The following is a 22,476-nucleotide window of genomic DNA, read 5'->3' as shown; positions in this document are numbered from 1 at the left end:
ATATTTTATTAAATCAAAGCCTACAGTGATTGAAATAAGTAAATATTTTCTACCTTTTGAATGTCAAAAAGGCACTCACGTGGCCGCCATTGCCAAGCGCAAAATACTGGATAATTATCCGCTTGATTATGAAGAGCGTAACGATCATCACAAAGAAAAAGTTATCATTCGTTATCTCCTTCATTATACACATAAAGCACAACAGTCTACCCCAATCAATGGGAATACACGCAAAGAAGATACGAATTATTTCGTTTTGTGTTTATCATATTCGATATTCGATCCTGGTTGTGGTATCTTAAAAACAGCCGCTCAGCATACGATCAGATGGAGAAGTTTCAAAACGTACACAGAAAAAAAAAACAAATTCAACGAAGGTTGTAACTATTACTAACTAACTAACTAGAAAAATAGATGCGGACTTCAAAGTAGAAGCTATTCCAAGGATAATTAGAAAGTTGGATAACTCGACTGTTTACCAGTTTCACGGGCGGGAGTGTTGAGAAGAATATTGCGGTGAAACTGGCCACTGAAGGAGCAGATATCGGTAGAAAAGTGATGAGTGTTGGGAAGATAGTCTTTCGGAAAAAAACACAGAGAAAACTATAGCATAGCATAGCATATGTGATTGTACAAATCGTGGGTGGCTATACAATGCTAAATTGAGCAATCTACTGTATATTGTCGCAAATTGGTACTTAAGATTAGTACCTTCTCCTATACAGTAGCAGTTGTATACCTGGCCACGTCCTTACAATCACGGAAGGAAGGGAAGGAATGTTAGTTCAACATCTACTAGTGAAGATGCAGGGAACCCATACTACCTTCATAGATGTCTCAGGAAGGAAAATTATTGTTAGTGGGTAATGTGAATAATAGGGAGCTCTATTCGACAATATAGAGCGTTTGTCAATAACAGTATATGCTGAAAAATTATTAAAATATATTCATCAATTAACTTACGAACCGTCCGAAGGAGGACTAAGTAGCCTGGATCTTACAAATGTTTCGCATCATATAAAAAACACGTTCAACCGCACACTTACTCACCGAACATTAAAAACAGAACCAAAAACTCGGATTTTACGAATGTTTTAAATCCTACCTGAAACACGTCCGATCACGCACCAATGCAATTGTTTACTCACTCGGCCGCGCGAACTATCTGCTTACTGAGCAGAAACACGACAAAACAGGCACTGATGGCCACGCAATGCAGAACACAATATTTCGGCAAATCGCGCGATCGTTCTGCTGTCCGAAACAAGAACCAACACGCACTGAACTGATTAACTTTATAACCGGCCGCGCAATGCAGAACACAATATTTCGGCAAATCGCACGATCGTTCTGCTGTCCGAAACAAGAGCCAACACGCACTCGGAAAAACACAGAGAATACTATAATGTGAAAAATATATTGTAATTAGTAATAAGTTTGATTATAAATTTACAGCACTGAACCTGGTCGAAGAATTCCTGCTGTCAATAAGTGTTCTGCCGTTCCGTGAAAGACTACACCCAACAAAACAGCCACAAAATTTTAAAAAAATACGAAAATTTCCATAGAGAAATTAAAAAAACAATAAAACTGATCATTTTTTTATTTAAAAAAAATTACTTTAAAAGCGTTTAAAGTTCATGGAAATATTTATCAATTTATTTGTTTTTTTTTTTATTTATGAAAATTTTCTTTATTTTTTATTGTTTTTTATTGATCATTCCGTGGAATTTTTTTTTGGGAAAAAAATATTTATTTTGTGGAAAATTTTATAACTGTTGCTAATATTGATTTATTTATGGAAAATTTGTAATTTTTCCGCGGAACATTTTGATTTTTTTATGGAAAATTCTTTTTTTATAATTGCAATTTTTGCTTTGAGTTTATTTTTGTTTTGTGGAAAATTCTTCATAGTTTGAAATTTTGCATTATTTGTGGAAATTTTATATTTATTTTTCGCTCACACCATGATTTCTTTATTGGCAATTTCCTAATTTTTTATGGAAAATTTATAATTGTTCATGGAAATTATATTTTGCTCAATAATCGTTAGATGCTCAGCTGAACCTTTCATGCGAGTGCCATACAATTTGACGTTCAAGAGGTAGGTAGGTGCCTATCTTATTCTGTTTTTTTGCACTGGTATACAAGTTTGATAAACTTGTTTTCATGGCTTGTAATAATTCGAAACTGTTTTTGCCTCTCTTTTATTAAGAAAATTATTTTGAGCTTTTTAGTGGAATGTCTTCACTTGTCATAAGACGAGTTTGTATCTTCCCATTTAATTCCACCACTCAAGTGGTGGAGTTAAATGGGAAGGTACAAACTCGTCTTATGACAAGTCTCTTTTATTGTTGTTCGTTATCTTATGAGAGCGATTTCTGCAAACCCTGTATTTCTTTTATTTATAAGTATATTTTCGGGGTAAAGTACGAGCAACATTTGTTCTACATATCATTATTCCAATGAGCCCAAAGTCCCTCCAGTATCGACTGTATAAACGTATACCGATGATCACAAATTCAGAAAAAAAATGCAACCGTACTACTCAACATTCATAACAAAGTCTTGCTCAAGCTTCAGCTCATCTGCAATCAACCGTCCATCATACAAAACGAACAACAGCTCGCCATTTGCAAACTTCGATTCAATAACGCGGCCCAACACCCACCCACACATTGTCATGAGCCATGAATATTAAGTGTAATGCTGCTCTGCAGTGCCAGCAAATTGTTTTGGGTTGCATAGTTGCAATCATGCGACGGAATGAAGCACGAGCTCTGTCAGCGCACCAAGTCATAAACAACATTCGCCAGAGCCCATCGACACTCGAAAAGATTTTCCATCAAAGGTGGGGCTCCTAAATGCTGAACTGATGCTCGGATATTGCCTTGGTCCACATTCCAATCGTTGGCAACGTGCAGTAAACGGATGTCTTGTTTATAGTTAGATAGGAAGGTGTCAATATTTTTCACGCTCGTTGAATGAAAATGGAATTTTGGCACGAGGCTGTGGGTGTTTGCATCAATTCATAGCATGCTATGTCGTGGTAGTGGAAATGAAACATTTTATGCGATATTGGAAACTTCTTGTTTACATTGTTTCACAAGTGAATATCCCTTTTAATGACATGTTTTCAATATTACGGAAACAGTGGTTTCGACAGTCATGGAAATCTAATCATGACTTCAACAAAACCGTTAATATGTCCATAATGTGGACTGCTGCATCACCTAACAACCATCAAGAGAAATAATCAAAATGGAGGCGCACGGTTACCCACTTGGCGTCAGTCTGCTTCGATCAGCTATTAGACACTGTTTTCATCGTATAGGCACGAGCTATCGAACCAGTGAAAGTTACCTCATTTCGGCATGCCCGTCGATCGTTAGCAACTTCCGAAACTGCTCATCTGGATTTTCCATTTCCTAACCTCGCACACTGAACCTAACGTTGGGGTTTATGGCAGGATTGGCTGCCACGCGAAGCGTCAGTGATGCCCCAATTTTATTGTCTCGAAAGTTTGTTTTACCCGTTGCCCCGGAATGCGAGGCGGCGACTTTCTACGTTTCAAAATAATTATTCTCACATAGGCACAGTAACCGTTGAAAACGAGCCTCCCATGACTGGCATGAACTCGTGATTTCCCTCACAGTTTACCGCCTATACATATTAAATGAATCACTAGCTATGAACATATGCCTGTTTAGGTACTTTGTTTCGGCATTTGGACGTGAAAGTGGGTTTTCCCAACACAACGAACAACAAAAGTGAAAGAAAAAAAACTTACCGAGTTTTCCGCTTCCGCCTTCTGATTGCTTTGCTGCTGCTGTTGTTGTTGTTGTTGATGGGTTTGCTGATTCTGGCTTCGATGGTGTTGCTGCGATTGGTTTGGGGAACTTTCCGTGTCACTGTGGCCGGTATCGGATGAATCCTGCTGAACGGATTGGCCGAGGAAGATCTTGATGTTGATGCGCGAGTCCTTGCCCTGCTTTAGGGCTTTTTTGATACTTTCGATCGGTTCAGCGCTGAGTAAGAGAGAAAAGGGTTTGAGCCATTTATAAATTAGAAATTCACTCATTGTAAATTGATGAGATTGTGTTAAGGTGAGGGGCCTTTCTTAGCCGTGCGGTAAGATGCGCGGCCACAAAGCAAAACCATGCTGAATGTCACTGGGTTCGATGTAGGCAATTTTCGGTTTGTAAATTGTCTCGACTTCTCGACTTCGCAGTTAACGACTTTGAAGTGCTTAATGAACACTGCTGGGGGATGTAATGCCAATAAGAAGAAGAAGAAGAGTTAAGGTCGTTTGAAAACAGAAACCAGTATTGTCATACATAGGGACCTAGTTTGTCAGTCTCTGCATTTCCTTGCTGTTTGTGATGAACTGTAGGACTAGTAAGAATGAGAATAGCATCACAGAGAAACAGACGTCTCACTTAGAACAAAATGCAATCAAAATCGGATGCGTCACGGATGCATTATCGCCCAGTGCTAAATACACTGCGTGTGGCCAAACGGCAACCAGATGGCGGTAATGTGCAAACGTCAAACACAAGCAAATCCGATGAAAGCGCCATCGGTGGCCGATCGACCACCTACAAAAAAATGAATCTACCTTGAAAAGGTAAACGATGGAACATGTGTTGAGTGAGACGTCTGTTTCTCTGTGATAGCATATTAAAGTACTTAGTCTCTGAAAAGCTGTTTCTAGAGTGACCAGTAAACCAGGAGAAACAATAAAAAGATGGAAGAAAAAGATGGACCGTGTTAGCGTTTGTATTATGTATGTTCCACGTCGTTGATAAGGGGCTGTAGAGTTTTTCGGAAAAACCAAAACAAAGGAAATAATGTAGGAGATAGTCACAGAGTACTGCCCCCGGCGGTTAGGTGGATGACAGTCTTTTAGAGGTGTTTCGGTATCTACATTTGTCGAATCATTTTCAAAATTCCCTGATTTTTCCAGGGTATTCGGTAAATTTCAAGGTATACAAAAAATACATTGAATAATAAATACATAATATTTCGAAGCAGCTTTTCTTTTCAAAACGACTTATCTGCTTTTGTAAACAAAGATTCAAACGATGATTTGACGAATCTGATAGCTCTTCCACCCAAACCAACACCATCAGCAGGTAGCGGAACGGAAACCTTCACCTAACCCAGCGGTTCTCAACCTGGGGTACATGTACCCCTGGGGTACCTTCGTTGGCCCCAGGGGTACCTCGGACAATAATGCGTAATGGCGGCTGTATTACAATTCCAATCAAAACTTATTGATAAAATTTGATAATTGTGTAGTTTTTTATTTCAAAACTATGTTTTGAACATACTATGCAAGGCGATTAGTAAATCAAATCTGTGCGATAAAACATCAACAGGACAAAACGTTGAATGAGCAAATTTAAAAAAACTTCAATGCAATCTATCTTATCAGAAACAAACTATCTTGCGGGAGAATTGAAAGCATCCTTCTACACTTCTCGAAGCTTCCATTCAAGCAGCTCGAAGCTTTCTTTCAAGAGACTCGTACCTTCTTTCAAGGGTATCGGAAGCATCCTTTCAAGAGGCTCGAAAGCCTCTATTCAAGGGGAACGGAATCCTGCTTTTAAGATGCTCGGCAGCCTAATATCGAGAGGCTTGTTATTCTTCTTTCAATAAACTTGAAAGCCTATTTTCAAGAGCCTCAGATGCATCTATTCAAGGCTCAAAAACCTCTCTTCAAGATGCTCGGAAGCCTTCCATCAAGAGTCTCGGAAAGCTGCTTTCAAGAAGCTCGGAATTCTTTTTTCAAGCTTGGAAGCGTAGCTTTCAGATGATCAGGGGCCTCCTTTTAAGCGGTTCGAAAGCTGCCTTTCAAGAGGCTCTGAAACCTCCATTCAAGATGCTCGGAAGCCTCCCTTCAAAATACTTCAAGAGGCTTGGAAGCCTCCTTCCAAGGGTTCTTTCTAAAATTACGTAATGCTAAATTTTGTGATTTTGGACCCCCACCCTCTCCCTCGTTACACTTTTTGTTTGGAAGGTTTATTTTTTTGTATGGATCGTAACGCTCGGCTTGAGCCTTCCCTCCCCCTTCAGCGTTACGTAATTTGTGAAAGGCCACAACCGAACTACCTCCAAGAGGCTCTTAAGTCTCGTTTCAAGAGGCTTGGAAGCATCCTTTCAAGAGGTTCTTAAGCCTCTTTTAAGAAGCTCAGAAGCCTCTTTTGAAGTGGCTCAAGCCGCCTTGCAAAAGATTGGAAGCCTGCCTTCCAGAAGAATCGATTCGAGAGGCTCGTAAGCTTCCTTTTAAAAGGCTCGTAAGCCTCCTTTCAAGAGGCCCGGAAGCTTCCCTTCAAAAGGCACGAGATTCTTACACCGAGAGGCTTCGAAGCGTACTTTCAAAACGCTCAGGAGGTTTCCTTTAAGTGGCTCGTAAGCCGCTTTCAAAGGGTTTTGAAGCCACCCTTCAAGAGGCTGTGAAGGCTTCCTTCAATATGCTCGAAAGCCTCCCTTCAATATGCTCGGATGCCTTTATTCAAGAGACTCGAAAACCGCCTTCCAAGAGGCACGAAAGCCTCCTTTCAAGTGGCTCATAAGCTTTCTTTCAAAAGGCACGAAATTCTTCTTCCAAGAGGCATAGAAGCGTACTTTCGCCCCTTTTAAGAGGCTCTCAAGCCTTTCTTCAAGACGATCGGTAGCCTCCTATGAAGAGCCTCTGAAGTTCGCTTTCAAGGGCTCGAAAGCCGCCTTCCAAGAGGCCCGGATGCCTCCCTGCAACAGGCTTGGAAGCCTCTCTTCAAGAGGTACGGAAGCCTTTTTTAAGCTTCCCTTGGAGACTCGGAATTCTTTGTTCAAGAAGCTTGGAAGACCACTATCAAAAAGCTCAGAAGCTTCCTTTTTAGTGGCTCGAAAACGGTCTTCAAGAGGTTCGGAAACTTCTTTTCAGGGTGCTCGGAAGTCTTTCTTCAAAAGGCTCAGAAGGTCCCTTATGATAGGCTTGAAAGCCCCTCTTCAAGATGCTCGGAAGTCTTCAATAGACAAAAAAAAGTCCTAATCTAATCTACGTTTATTTTCATTTATAGCAAAAAAAATAGGGGGTACCTCAATTAATGCAAAAGTTCGAAGGGGTACCTCTCAAGAAAAAGGTTGAGAACCGCTGACCTAACCTATTGATGGTGTTGGTTTGCGTGTGAGAGCTATCAGATTCGTCAAATCTGCGTTTGAATCTTTGTTTACGAAAGCAGATAAGTCGTTTTGCAAATTTTGTCTAGCTTTGACTAATTTTTGAAATAAGGTGTAAATAAATTTGAAGGGTAAATAGTAAATAAATAAAAAAAAAGAGTTAATAACATTGAATGCTTATATTCTTTCTTGGCTCACTTTAGGCAGTTCTTGTATCGTCTGGATAATTAATTAACTGGAAAAGCCTCTGAGAATTCTTTGGTGTCTCTTAGAACATCTTCTGGTGTTCTATTCAGAATTCCAGGAATTCTTCAGGAGTATCTTCACAAATTTCTCCTGAAATATGTATCTTGAAAAAGTCATCAAATCATCATGGTATCTCAGAAATCCATGCTTAAGGAATTCTTTAGGAAATACATCCAGAAATTCATTCGGAAATTCATTTGGAAATTATTTCAGGCATTCTATCAGGAATTCATTTTAAAACTACTTAAGGAATTCTTTCGAAAATTTCTTTACAAAATACTCCGAAGGAAACCTTTGGAAACGCCTTCCGAAATTTCTTCAGGAATTCCTACTTTCTTTAGATATTCTTCAAAAAAATCCTTCAGAAATAATTTCTGGAAATCCTCCAAAAAATCCATTCCCTCGGAAATTCTTTTCTTTCGGAAATTTCCTCCAGTAAATCCTTTCAGAAAAAATCCTGAAGGAGGAAGTGTTATTTGTGGATCTGTAATGTGTATGTTCGCTGCAGTGAGACGATCTAGTGTATTGTAGTGTGTTTCGTGTCCGCTCATGCTTGTAACACAAAGCCTAACATTAACTTAGAAATATGTGTAATCAACTAATGTAAAAAAAATCATGAAAATCATAGAAATCCCTGAAGAAGGTGAAATATACACCGAAACGTCGGAAAATAGACGCAACAACGTTTTAGCAGCTTTATAAGACTGAAAGAGTCGAAAATAGTCAAACAAAATTGAGCACAACAGTCGAGAGCATCACATCAAATTTGCTTCAGAAATTCATTTAGGAATTACTTTAGAATTATTACGGGAATTCAATCGAAAATTATTTCAGGGAATTCTTAATGACTTTCCGAAGGGATTTTTAAAATATATTTGAATTCCTGAATTGCTGAAGGAATATCCAATAGAATTCCTGAAGGAAAATCCGGGAAACATCCGAATGGAAATTAAAGGCAATCTGGAGAATATCTGGGGAAGAAACTTTGAAAGAATTTTCGGGGGATTTTATAAAGACTGAGGAAATTCTTCATATTGAATATATTTGTCGCACATATATTTTTTTTGCACACATACAAATTTGCAACCCAAATATATATATATATATATAATTAGTATCCACACATAAATTCAATAACTGCATATTAGAGACCACACATACATTTTATTTGATTATAGGTAGATTCTATTTGTACTTCACGTGGAGAGTGGGTATGGGTAATAAACATTATAGATTACTTGTCATAAGACGAGTTTATACAATCCCATTGAATTCCACCACTTAATTGTATCTTGACAGATACGTATTTCGACCTCAACAGTAAGGCCGTCTTCAGTGTCTCGTACTTGACTCGACTCGAAAGTCGAGTAAAGTACGAGACACTGAAGACGGCCTTACTGTTGAAGTCGAAATAAGTATCTGTCAAGATACAATTAAGTGGTGGAATTCAATGGGATTGTATAAACTCGTCTTATGACAAGTAAAGACATTCCACTAAAAAGCTCAAAATAATTTTCTTATCATAAGTTAAATTAGTGGATTTTTGCCAATAAAAATGAGTGGAATTTTTGCAGTGAAGGAATAGATGGAGAAATTTTCTAAATTTTCAGAACGAATTCTAAAAAAAAATCCAGTGGGTATTCCAAAAGCAGTTCATGTCGGATTGATTGATGAAAAAAAAGCTGGAAGAAATTTTGATGATATTTTCCAAGGAGAACCTGAAGGGATTTCCTAAAGAATTTCTAAACAAATTTCAGAAGTAGGGGAACGGTTCGGCACTTCATCTCATAGCACTTCATCTCATGAATGAAGAATTTGATAACAATTTTCCTATGGGCTTCTTGGAGGAATGATTTGGGAAATACCTGGAGGGATTGCAGGGTTAATTTCAGATATAATATATGGATTATTAGAATTTTCTGAAGGAATTCGCAATTGAATTTCCATAAGTATTCCTAGAATAGCTCCTGAAAATATTTCTGGAAGAAATTCCGGAGTTAGGGTTGAGTTAATTCAGAAATTTTATGTGAGATTCGAAAGAAGAATTTCTGAAGAGTTCTCGAAGTAATTTATGAGGAGTTCTTGGAGAAATTTCCGGAGGAACTTCGGGTAGAATTTCAGGAGAAATTCTTTGAGAAAATTCCAGGGAAACATTCATAAAAATTTAAATAATACTCAGGTAGGTTTCAAGAGGAATTTACGGGAAAGTTTCGTAAAAGCTCCCATGGAATTTCTGGACCCCAGAGAAATTTCCAAAGGAAAGTTGGAGGAAATGCTTCGCAACTTCCGAAAGAATTCCTGCGGGAATCTCCGATAAAAAATTCTGAGGGAGCCCGGACGCACTCCATGAGGAGCTTAGAAAAGAATTCCTGAAAAAAATATAAATATAAAAATAAAAATAAAAATATTCCGGGAAGAATTCTTCAAGGACCTTTTTGAAGAATTCCTGAAGAATCATTCCAACTAATTTCTGGTGGAACCTTCGGAAAAACTTTTTGGGAGAACTTCCGGCGAAATTCCTGGAGCATCTTCTGAAGGAAATGATGGAGAAATTTCCGGACGAATTTATGGAGGAGCTTCCGGAGGAATTTCTAGAGGATTTCACGGACTGGACAAATTCCTTGGAGAACTTCAAGAGAAGTATCTGGAGGACTGGAGGAATTCTTGCAGGAAGTACACAAGACATTCCTGGAGGAACGTCGAAAGGAATTCTTGGAGAAGCGGAAGAATTCCTCGCGGAAATTTGGAGGAATTTCTGGAAGAACTTTCGGAAAAACTCCTATAACAATTCCAGAAGAATTTCTGGAAAAACTTCGGGCAGAATTCCATGGAAAACTTTCGGAAAAATTCCTGAAGCAACTTCCGGGGAAGATCCTGGAACAACTTGCGCAGGAATTGCTGGAGGAACTTCCGGAGGAATTTCTTGAAGAACTTACCAACGAACTCGTGGATGAACTTCCGAGGAACTTCCTAAAATTTTTGACTCTTGAAATTGACCCACGCCGCCGCTGACTAAAATGATCTATCACGTCGCCGCCGATAAAATTTCAATCGGCGCACAGGTCTATTCTAACTACTTCCAAGAATTCCTCCGTCAATTTTTGCAGGAATTTCTTCAAAAATTTATTAAGTTGGTGAAAAAACATCTTTTCTCAGAGAAATCTTGTGGTATATGTTCAAATTTGAAAAAAAAATCAATTTGGTGGGTCACCACGTGCCCCAGTTAAACTTCGTCAGTGTTCAATTTAACAAGAAACAAATTCTTTCCTTCTTCAATTGTAAGGTGTTTTTCTTGTTAGTCATAGACACTTGACTCTAATATACCATTTCAAATATTCAAAAATGCTAATTAAAAAGAGAAAACTAGTTCAAAACTTCTTTGATTGATTCTCTGCTCACATTCACTAGTTCTGGAAAATCACCAAAAAGCATTTATGAATGAATTCTACCTCATACACCGCCCAACAAACAATTTTAGCCAAATAAGCTAGTTTTATAGCTGAAGAAGTCTATTCTTGATCATATAAGCGCTTTACCCACCTCCAATGTTTGTTGGGCGTGTTGCTTGTTGTGATGGGAAGGATTCATTAGCCTTTGATTAACCGAACGTCATGCACATTTTGTATAATAACCGAATAAAGTTTCAAAATAAATTCTTACTTTATCAATAACTTTTTTAAATTGTCCGCCATAACGCATTTTTGTCCAAGGTACCCCCTTGGGTCACTGAAGGTACCCCCCAGGTTGATAACCTCTGCCATAGTGTAATAAATGAGAAAATGTGATAGAAAGGAACTTTTTAATAGAACCACATACTAAAAATCATACTTTTTCATATCTGGACCAACATTTAAATACGGCGTAACAGCCAAATTTAATTTTTTCTGGTTCTTCGTCTACATACATAGTAAAAAGATGAACAAAGAATTTGGAAAGAACAAATTTTGGATGTTACGCCTGTCGTATCCCAGCCGAAATGATTGGACGAATCCGCCGTTGAATAGCGGTGCGACATTCCGTCTCTAAAATAGTCAACAAACTGAAGGTAAAACTTCTGTCGAACGAGCAATCAACGTCACATGCTACGATGTCACTCATACTCAAGTCGATATTTTAGGAAACATTGGGGCTTACAAAACATATCATTTATATTAAATGAGTTTGTATCTAAACTGTACAATCACCTCAAATTAATACATTACAATTTTTGTTTAACCAATATAACATAAACTATGAATACTACATCTTCCTCCTTCTGTACTCCTTTTTCTTTTGAAGAGAATAATTTTTCGCTTGATATTATTGAAAAGAAAACCAATTGACGAAATTAATTTTGTTACATTTTTTTTATCATCAACATTGACTCCAAAGATAGTAGAATGATGCTTATTTAATGCAAATTTTATAAACAGAATAAAATTTCAAATAGAAAAGTATAAAACTTAAATGTGAAGCAATGGATTTAATTTAATATAAATTCACTGTTAATTCAAACTGGTTAAAATGCAATCATTATCTGAACTGAATACAACTCAAGTACGTTTCAAATCGAAACCGGAAAAAAATATCGACTTAGATTTCTAGACGCTCGCTAAAATCCACTTAAATGAATAATTAAAATTTGGATTTAATTTCATTACAAATCCAATATCAGCAAGTACAAATTCCATCTTCAAAATAAAACTTCATTACATCTTCAAATCCTTGCTTTATATTGTGTATTCAAATTCAAATCTATGAAAGGTGATCTTTAAATAGAATTTTGAAATCCACAAATCAAATCCTGTCTCGAATTCAACAAACTATAATTAAATTGTGTATGTTGAGTTCTGAGTTCCTATTTTAATTTTTTTATACCCTTTTTTATATCCTTCACTGACACTGACTTTTTAATTTGCAATTAGATATGTTATCGAATCTCAAAATCCGACCAATCTGCTTGTCGAAGATCTAAATTCATGCTCAGAATATATTCTTCAATTCCAATATTCAAACCTTCTCAAGCCCTCCAATTCCTCTTCATCTTCAAGATCCAAATTTAATGTACAATTCCTAACTCCAGTGCAAACCACCATAATCCATATAGTTTTTTGATGAAATTAATGAACCACACAGTTAAATAAAATTCGAAATTTTATCTTTCATATAATCTTGTTCAACCCAGACTACTAATTTTCAAAATTCATTTCTCAATCCAATCTTAAAATCGATTCTACAGATTCCATTTTTCCAATATCCCAATATGCACACCCAATCTAAGCACAAATAATGCTCTTTTTTTCTACCATGAATTTTACTTTTAAATGTTTGCACGGTCCATTTTTTCTCATAGTCTTGCACGCCTCGGAAACTTTTTTTTCTTTCTTTTTTTTCGAATTCAACAATCAGGTTTCCCAATTAAATCTCTAATTCATCTTCAGCATTTAAACCAAATTTCAAACCAAATATTCAAACCAATATTCGAATCCAGTTATTCAAAATTCAAACGTCAATGTTATTTTCCGATTTCATTGTTTAAATCCAATATCAAACTTCTTTGATAAAATTCATAGTCATCATATATTCAATGTCTAATGCAAATTTAAAAATTCAATCATTATAAATAATCTGTGAGTCATTAAACAAAAAAAAGTTTTAAAGTTTAAAGTTAAGTTCAAATCCAATCACAACATTTTCCTACTTTCCGGAAAGTTTTTTTTTTCTACTTCAGGACCAGCTCGTTTCAACAACTTTATTTTGTAGACCTAGTCGCCCCAGCATCTATTGTTTTTTCAACCTCGGAGGCCTGCTCGCTCCGGCTTTTAACCATCGAGACCTGCTCGCTTCATGATGTCATCTTTCATTAAATTTGCAGACAGACATTTGCAGAATCAATGTGGAAAAAGTTACTTACTTACCATCTAACTAGCACATTAATGGAATGTGGCAAGCATCCATTTTTATTATGTGCTAGTCAGAATTAATAAACTATCACACAATTCCTACCAACTACGTCATGTCGTATCCCAGCCGAAATGGTGAATAGGTACTAATCCCAAGTACCAATTAATCTTGAATAAAAACCCAGATTAATCCACCTACAGTGAGATTTTGACCCTTCCTTAGTCGTAAGGAAATATTGTCAGACTCCAGTATTTAAAACGAGATAAAAGTACTCAACATCCCACGGCGATTGAACGTATAAAGTGACAAATTAATTGCCTACCAAAAGGCGGATTTCATGGGTGGAGTAACAACAAAATGAATGAATACGCACTGTACGTCATGCTGCCTATCTATCAGGCGCTCGTCGGATTAAATAGCTATTGTAACATGATTAGTAAATATCGTAACGCTGGTAACATATGCATATACTTGAAATTTCCAGAGACCTCGATATTAATTAATCAAGAACTAACTAAATCAGCCATTGATCTGAACGAAACTCAATAGCGTTCAATAATAACATATATTTCGCCTTATGGATGCCTAATTTTGTAATACTAATCTTGTTTAATACCTTAAAATGAGTAGAGATTTATATGTTAGTAAATTTCAGAATTTGCACACATACGCACACAAACATGCATATAAGTGGTCTATTAGTGTCTCAAAACATGCTCACATATGCTATCTATCATCCACTGAAGAAATTTTTGAAATCCCTTTGAATTTTTACGTTTCGCCTTTCTTGTATACAACAAAGTTGTACCGAAAGGCTATCATTTCACTCCAAAATCGAACTTTTTATAGAAGTCTCGGAGACCCATGATGTTATATACCAATCGACTCAGTTCATCGAGCTGAACAAATCTCGCTTAACTTTTCAAAAGGACCTAAGTAACATTTTTTTCATGAATTAATTTGAGTAGCGCAATCAAAAGCTTTCATGTTGTTCTGTCGATTGCGCTATTCAAATTAATTCTTGAAAAAAATGTTACTTAGGTCCTTTTGAAAAGTTAAGCGAGAAATGTCTGTATGTATGTGTGTGCACACGAAAACCGAAAAACATTAGCCATTTTTTCATATAGTAATTCTTAACCGATTTTCTCGCAACAAGTTGCATTCGACAGGGGACAAAGCCTTGTTGATCACTATTGAATTTAATAACGATCGACCGTTGCGTTTAAAAGTTATTAATAAAATGGAATCGAACTATATAAGCGCCATATAAGGTTGGTGTCTTGGCGTATCACCACTCGGTGAATTAAGTTGGTTTTTGCTTTTCTTAGAAGATTGTTTGGTACATGCTTCAATATGTTCCTCAATTAAAATCAATTGTTTCTTTGAAACAAATCAGAAAAATAAGCATATTTCCATATCATATCGTTTGTTATAATTATATTTTCAATATTAAAGTGAATTTGTTCCAAATACCATAGATTTTATTTCATAATTCAAGAGATTTATTGATAGCTTAATACGTAACACGCCTGCGTAACGCATACAAAGCGAAATTATAGACACTTCCGAAGGAAGTTAAAAGGAAGTTAAAAGCCTCAAATTTTATACTTTTTTAAATCTATTTTGTTTTTCCGATCCTTAATTCAAGTCTTTATAATATTCAAATATTTTTGCGTAGTATTTCACACACACACATTTTACACACCCCAAGTAACCAAAAGTTCGGATTAGACTTGAGGATTGAACTATGAAGTTCACATTTAGTTCGAATATAGCTCCATTGTTCATAACCCGAACTTAACTCTCAATTCATACTATTAATGAACTTGAAAGTTCAAAAAAGTTGCTTATTCCTCTTAATCTGAACTTTAAAGTTCACGTTACGCTACTTAAATTATTGTTCCGAACTTCTAACAAGAAGTTCGGTTCAAGTACTAACCGTACTTCTAATCAGCTTGAAAATCACTATTATTCCGAACTATAAAATTCACACCACGCTACTTTGGAACTTGTTCCGAACTTCTAATATCAAGTTCTACGATAGCACAAACCGAACTTTTTTGTCAGCACAAAAGTGCACAAAATATTTTTTTTTACTTCACAAGTACAAAAAAAATTCTGAATAATACCTTATAGGAACTTGAACATAGGCACACTGCTACAAAAACAAAACAAAATCAAACTGTTCAAAGCCGCCTATCAGGTCCACATGATCTTTTTATAAACTTTAAAGTTCAAAATCAAGCTCCATACGAACTTTTTGTGAACTTTCAAATTCAGAATCAGTTCGGTATGAACTTTTTATGACATAAAGTTCACATTTAGTGCCACCTTGGCATTATACGAACTTTCTAATTCACATTTTATTCTTATTGAATTTATGGTGAACTTTGAGACAAGTGTCATATACGAAATCAACTCATGAAGTAAAATTTTGCCACTTTACATGTCGATCGTATGGAGCAGTGGTACGCACCCCAGATTATAAGAGGAGGACTGAAGTTCAATACTTGTGGTAGGTGCATCGTCACGTGGAGTTTCGCATCCTAAATAAGAACAGCATCTACATTCTAGCGAACAATCATTGAAAAAAAAAATTAAAATACTTCTTTCAGTACATCACCTTGTGGTTTTTATTTTATTTTATAAAGTACACTTTAAGTTCATTGTCTAGCTGAATAGCATGCTATACAGAACTCTCACCGAACTTTTTGTGAACTTTGATAGCCACTTTAGAAGCTTGAAAATAACTTAATGTGAACTTGATAGTTCAGAAAAATATATTAAGCTCTTTTAGTGGAATGTATTAAACCGTCTAAGACGAATTAAGTATTGTCCATTTAATTCCACCAGTTAACTGCATTTGATAGTTCAGTTAACTACTTAAAAAGTGAGCTGAATAGAATTCTATTCAGGATCCTCTTGGAGCTGATTAAGCCAGAAATGTACTGTTATCCGAACTTTTGGTTGCTTGGGACACTTATTCAATTATTCATACATCTGTTTGCAACTCATTGCATAAATATCAAGTCTCTTAGCGAATCACTTTTTATGGATTTTGTCACTATTCTCGTTTTCGGATTAGTCACTAAATATTTCTTTCTATGCATAAGACACAGTTTAAGTCGATTGTTTAGCATAACTACGCAAATGATTTTCTTATTTTTTCACCCCTGATGGCGAATTTGTGGCTTTATTGTATAACCACCTTAACATTGGGTAGATTTCGATTTTTTTCTTCATGACATCACTTTCTGGTTTTTCTGGCCTTTTTATAATAATGAAAAATTGTAAATTGTATTCTCAACTGGATTTGTTGCTTATAATCAGAATTTTCGGCTTTCAGTCAATCATTGCCAACGTTTCGATCTGGATAACGATCCGAACTTCCGGATCGAAACGTTGGCAATGATTTAAAATTATCAACACTTTCATGTGACTGAAAGCCGAAAATCCTAATTATAAGTTAAATTGTAAATGCCTCTAAGTGAACAGCGGAACACCAATGGTGTTATAACAATTAAACACTTGCAACGCCATAGAGAGTTAAAAAAAGAGAAAGAAGCTCGTTGAACACCCATTTAGCTTCGACTGATCTTGCTCAAATGTTCAAAGCTTCTAGGAGCCGAAATCTATGATTTCAGAAGTATCTGTCTTGATATAATAATTTAGATTTTTTTCATACATTTATGTGTGGTCCATCTTAGTCACCCTATATCAATATCCCAACGTAACACAAATCTCACATTATTATAACAACAAATATACGCACTCATTTTTCACGCTTAATCCAGTCGGTCGTTTCTTGATGCCGGAACTCGCACATGTCTTCGCTGGCCCGTGGTATTGATCCTCCACTGCAACCGGACCGGATCCACAGACAGATGCCGTCCGACTGGCGGGCGTAGCCCATGCATGGCCCGCAGGTGGTCCACTGGCCACGTTTGGATGGTCCAGCGAAAGCTGCTTGGTCAGCACCTTTCGACCCTCGTGGGCACTGACTTTCCTTGCCATCGTCGAAGGCCCGGATAGGACGGATGCCCTCGATCGAGATGTTGACAACGAAGATGATGTGTGAGCACTGGCAGGCCGCCGACGCGGTGTTGCCCTCGGAGGTCCGTCGGAACCGAGTGTCGTTGATGTGCCACTTCCGTCGGTGCCACCCGATACAGCCGATATGATCACGGGTCCGCGACTGTGTGCCTGATGGTAAGTGTGGAAATTTTGAAAACGATTTTTGTGAATAATGGCAGCCGTTACGAAAGTGGCAAAATCGACGCTCTTGTCCGTAGACTCTGAGGTGGCGAGATTATTTACCGACAGACTTCTCCCACCGCCGTAGGAGAAAGACTCGAAGCAGGAAACCTGCTTTCGGAGCGGATGATGCCTACCGGGTGACGGTCGCGACCAGTTTAAGTAACGGCTCGTAGACATATTCTTGTTTTATTCCCCGTCGAATGTAACCGAAATTTGACAGGCTTTGATGAAACGGAGAAAGCGACGTTGGTTGGTGGAAGAAATACGCCCTGGCGGTGTGTTTATGTACGAGAATCCTTTCGCGAGTTAGATAGCTTCCACACGACACGAACCACACAGTCGCCCTACGGCAGGTCGCGATGTAAAATTTACTGCCACCAGTTCTGAGGGCAGATATCTTCCTTCTATGCTGAACAACTGCGGCACTACCACTAGCTACAATTACATTCCGATGAACGACAGCAGAATGGCTAGTTATTGACGATAGATAGATCTAACCAAAACAGTGGATTTTATGCTCAGTGATTCGCTCGCACTATATGTATTTCGATTGTAACGAACTCTGCTACTGTTGATATCCCTTCCCCCACTGACTCGCACCTGATCGTAAATTATATTTATTATTGAAAAAAGAAATGATAGACAACGAAGACGCACGGCCTTGCCACCACTACTGCACTGCTGTTGAATGGCTGAATTTCTCCAAAGCTTTTCTAACAACCTCCCATGCGACGACGGAGGCGAGGTGAGCCTGATGGTCTACACGTGTTCACTACCGAGCACCGATTGAACTTGGATCAATGCCCTTTTACATACAACCTTAGGGGGGCGATGAGGGTGGTGTCCCAGTTCTTCTGCAAGATTACGGCGCAGACCGTTGCGGGGTGTTGTTTCGAGCCACGTGCCGGTGGTTCCGTTTTGTTGTTGCCCCGTGATGGCAAGTAACAGCCATGCACGGTTCCTAACTGACTACGATGCTATAGCATCATGGGTTGGCATGTTCGGTCGCAACAGCATAAATTTCGCTACACCAATTTTGTTCGTTTTTTTTTTCTGGAGCTAGCACAAACACACAGAACTGCTTCGATAGAGAAGTTGATAGTGATTGGACGTAGATAAGTTGGTGCAAATATGTAGTCGTTGAACTTTAAACAATTCCATAACTCATTTGATTTTTTCTATGCAAATCTGGAACATTGCAAACCATATTTTGAAGAGAGATTTTTAAGGACTTCGATTCAAATTCTTAAACGGGCTAACCCGCACACTACGACCAATATCCAAATTCCAACTCCCCGTTAAATTATGGGTATTGCCTAGTTATTGCCAATAAAAATTAAAAAATGGCGTACAGTTCACTCATTGGCGAATAGTTTACCTAAAAATGATATTCATAATCATTATCAAGCAACCAGTCGACAAGCACAGATTTATATTGGATCACATTTTACTGTTGTTATTTTCCGGTGGCAAAAACTTGAAACACGATGCCTTCTTATTATTTCTTCACCATTGATGATGATGGGTAGCAGCAGTTCACTTCTCCCCAACAAACCGTCCATCATAAACAACAAACGATTTGCGTTTTGTGGCTTTTTTCGATGGTGAAAAAGCGGAGCTCCCGCTGGCGCTGGTGCTTTCTTCTCATACTTCATCGCTGCAATCCTTGGCATAGGACAGCACCACGATTGGTGTGTTCCGCCCGACGAGAGCTCGTCCATCACGATTCTCAACTGGCAGTTGTAGTTGTAGCACAGCATTACCACCACAACCGACCGTTGTTATGCTCCACAATATGATTCAGTATCCACAAAAAAAAAACAGAAGAACAATCACATTTTACTGGAGGAAGCATTGTTGATTTCCGAGCATGGATAACGAAGACGTGGAATTCGGTGTCTTCGATGGAGGCGCTGGGTAATCGATTCGTAACTTGACCCAGTTTTAAAGTTGGAGCGACCTGAGGCGTCCATCAAACAGATTCAAAATTGCTGGCGCGTGGATTTCAATGGAACGATAAACAGCGCTGATTTAAGATTGGCAAACATTTGAATGCAACTGCTTCTGATTTGTTTAAAAAGCTATTTATCTATATGAGCAATACAATAGCATTTCCTATTTTTTGGCAAAGATCTTTTTGTCTTTTATGAACAATATGACTACCTGTTCCATTTAATCTAAGGTGGGTGGGCCTACGGCATTGGCACTGAGATGATATACACCCAATATTTTTTACACGGTTGGTATTCTTTAATTTCCCGGCTCATCTGATGTTTCACACTTTTTAGATACCACCTGAATTTTCTTTGATTTTTTTCGTAGGGTGAACTCATAGTTTCATTAACGCTAAAGGTCATAATCAACTAAATACCACCAGTGTAAAAAAAGAACTGGGTGTATCCTGTTTTTTATATCTTTATTATAGTGGGGCATTCCTATGCCGCATGGTAAGTTATGCGACTACAAAGCAACATCATGCTGAAGGTAGCTGGGTTCGATTCTCGGTCCGGTCTAGGAAATTTTCGGTTTGGAATTTTTTTTCGATTTCCCTGGGCATAAATGTGTCATCGTGTTGATATGTGCCTCATAATATCTTCTTCTTCAGTACATTCAAAGTTAATTGCCTATTTTCCGGGTATTAAGCCACCAGCAATGGAAATTAATTACTATGTCTGAAACTCGATTATGCATATGCACAACATGTGATAGATTTAGTTCGGAAAAGGTATGGAAGGGTGGGGCTCCTACGGTGGGGTTTGATCCAACGAAATCAGTAGGGGAGACTAGGGAGACTTGATCCCCTTTTCTGATTTCCGATGTAACACAGATAAAATTGGCGATTTCCACACAGACTCTATAAGAAATATAGTATTTAACTTTACTAATGTATGACAGTCCTTAAATTATTGTTATTGATACACAATAGATTTTCTGGAGTGCTGTCAAAAATCGAATTTTATAGTATTCTGGGGAAATTGATCCATCTCCAAGAACTTGCTTTTTCAGATGTTTTCAGATTCAGATGCTCAGATTTTTAAAATAATTTTCCTTCAAAATACGCGGAATTTTCGAATTGCTGTGGATATCCATGAACGATTTTAGTTATTGAATTCGACAGCACATGCAATTTTAGAATTTGGGGAGACTTGATCCCCTTTCTATGATATTTATCTACGCAATAAATATTTTTTCCTGCCAACCCTTCATCAAATCTGTCAAATCTACAAAAAAATAGAAGCCTGAGAACAGATTTATATTTTTTTGAAGTTTTTCGCTAAATTTTTGTATGGGTAACTAATAGGGGATCAAGTGTCCCCATATTGAGGCAATAACTTCAAATCCAAAAATCCTAAAACTTTGACGGAATGTTGACATTTTCATCAGTACAGATCATTAAGCATATTTATGGCTTTGTGCTGTGACAAAACAAAAGCACCAAATGTTTTGACCATCCTAAAGATTTTTTTATTGGCCACGCATTGTTATTGTTATGAAAAATTTTGCATGGTCCATAAAAAAATCAGGATGGTCAAAACATTCCAACCGCCCTGCAGAATAAATAAGGTTGTCAATCCAAAAAATAACTCATCACATGAAGGTCATTTGTCTAGAGGATCTTTAGAAACTACTTTAGCTCTCGATAAAACAGAGGGTGATCAAGTCTCCCCACCTTCCTCTACGCTAGACAGGTGCTTTCCTTACTAAGCTACGAAGGACCTCCTTCGTCCTTCGCAGCTTAACGGGTACTGATGGAACCAAATTCTGAACCAATATAAAGCTGAACTCTCGCAATACATTTTCAGAACTAACTCTCTCATATGTATGTTTGTACAATGCCAACCAGGTAGGATGAGTAGGGTAAGACGGTATAATGCCCCCCTAAAGCAATGCTTTGATAACTTTATACTTTTAAAGCAATTTATGCAAACTTTGTGTTGTTTGGTAGTCCAGGAAGTCGCAAATGCATTATCTGTGAGTAGTAGGGTGGCTCAAATTAATATGAGAAAAACTTTTTTCAATTTTTCTGATGGGCCGCCCTCTTATTCGGTTCTATTTGATGCCCTGATGCTCTGGACAAAATTTCAGCCAAATCGGTCAACGTTTGGGCGGTGCTAAACTCGTTGGAAGTTTATATGCAAAAATGTATGCAGAAACATCCAAAAATAGTGAATTGCAGTTGGACGGCACAACTTACGATGAAGAACTATGATACTCATTCAGATCTTGAAGAATTTATTACAGTATCAGTATGTTATGCAGAAAACCGCGAGAAGATTAGAGTTTGCCCGGCTAAGTTACTAGCATTTCTCTGAAGTGGGGGTTCGAGCAAATTTCGTTTCTTTTACCTTTGAAAAGAAATAAATTCACCCCTACAACACTCCAATAAAATGCATATATCTTTGCCTAATAAACTCTAATGTTCTCGCGGTTTTCAGCATAACATTCTGAATTTAATTGTACAAGAACTGAATGAGTATCATTGTTCTTGATCGTAAATTGTGCCGTCCAACTGCAAATCACTGTTTTTGGATGTTTCTGCATACATTTTTCCATATAAACTTCCAACGAGTTTAGCACCGCCCAAACGTTGACCGATTTGGCTGAAATTTTGTCCAGAGCATCAGGGAATCAAATAGAACCGAATAAGAGGGCGGCCCATCAAAAAAATTGAAAAAGTGTTTTTTGAGCCACCCTAGTGAGTAGTCATATAAAAATATTACAGATAACACGTAATAAAGCTTTTTTGAAAAGTCGTGAAAAAATGAATTTCAAAAAATGTCTGGGCAATACGCCCCACCTTAGCCAAAGACGTTCAATAGCTTTTCATTAGTATTTTATCAATCCCATAATAAAAAGGTTACAAATCTCGCTTAACTTTTCAAAAGGACCTAAGTGACATTTTTTCATGAATTAATTTGAATACTG

General features: G+C 37.4%; 1 protein-coding gene across 2 annotated transcripts in view; it reads right to left on the bottom strand.

Moving 5' to 3' along the window:
• Positions 1-18,302, bottom strand: part of LOC134214066 (myb-like protein I) — a 48,078-nt gene extending 29,776 nt beyond the window's left edge. Inside the window, exons 1-3 of one of the 2 annotated variants that reach the window (XM_062693509.1) lie at positions 17,611-18,285; positions 17,066-17,496; positions 3,791-4,028 (exon numbers count right to left, since the gene is read on the bottom strand). In XM_062693509.1, the coding sequence (XP_062549493.1) occupies positions 3,791-4,028; positions 17,066-17,496; positions 17,611-17,727 (786 nt within the window). In that variant the 5' untranslated portion in view covers positions 17,728-18,285. Of the gene's footprint in view, positions 1-3,790; positions 4,029-17,065 lie in introns of both variants that reach the window. The other variant, XM_062693508.1, reaches the window with a different exon arrangement.
• Between the last annotated feature and the right edge of the window lie 4,174 nt (positions 18,303-22,476).

This window comes from Armigeres subalbatus, chromosome 2, assembly GCF_024139115.2.
Source record: "Armigeres subalbatus isolate Guangzhou_Male chromosome 2, GZ_Asu_2, whole genome shotgun sequence".
NCBI lineage: Eukaryota > Metazoa > Arthropoda > Insecta > Diptera > Culicidae > Armigeres > Armigeres subalbatus.
This window is presented reverse-complemented; position numbering and strand designations above follow the sequence as displayed.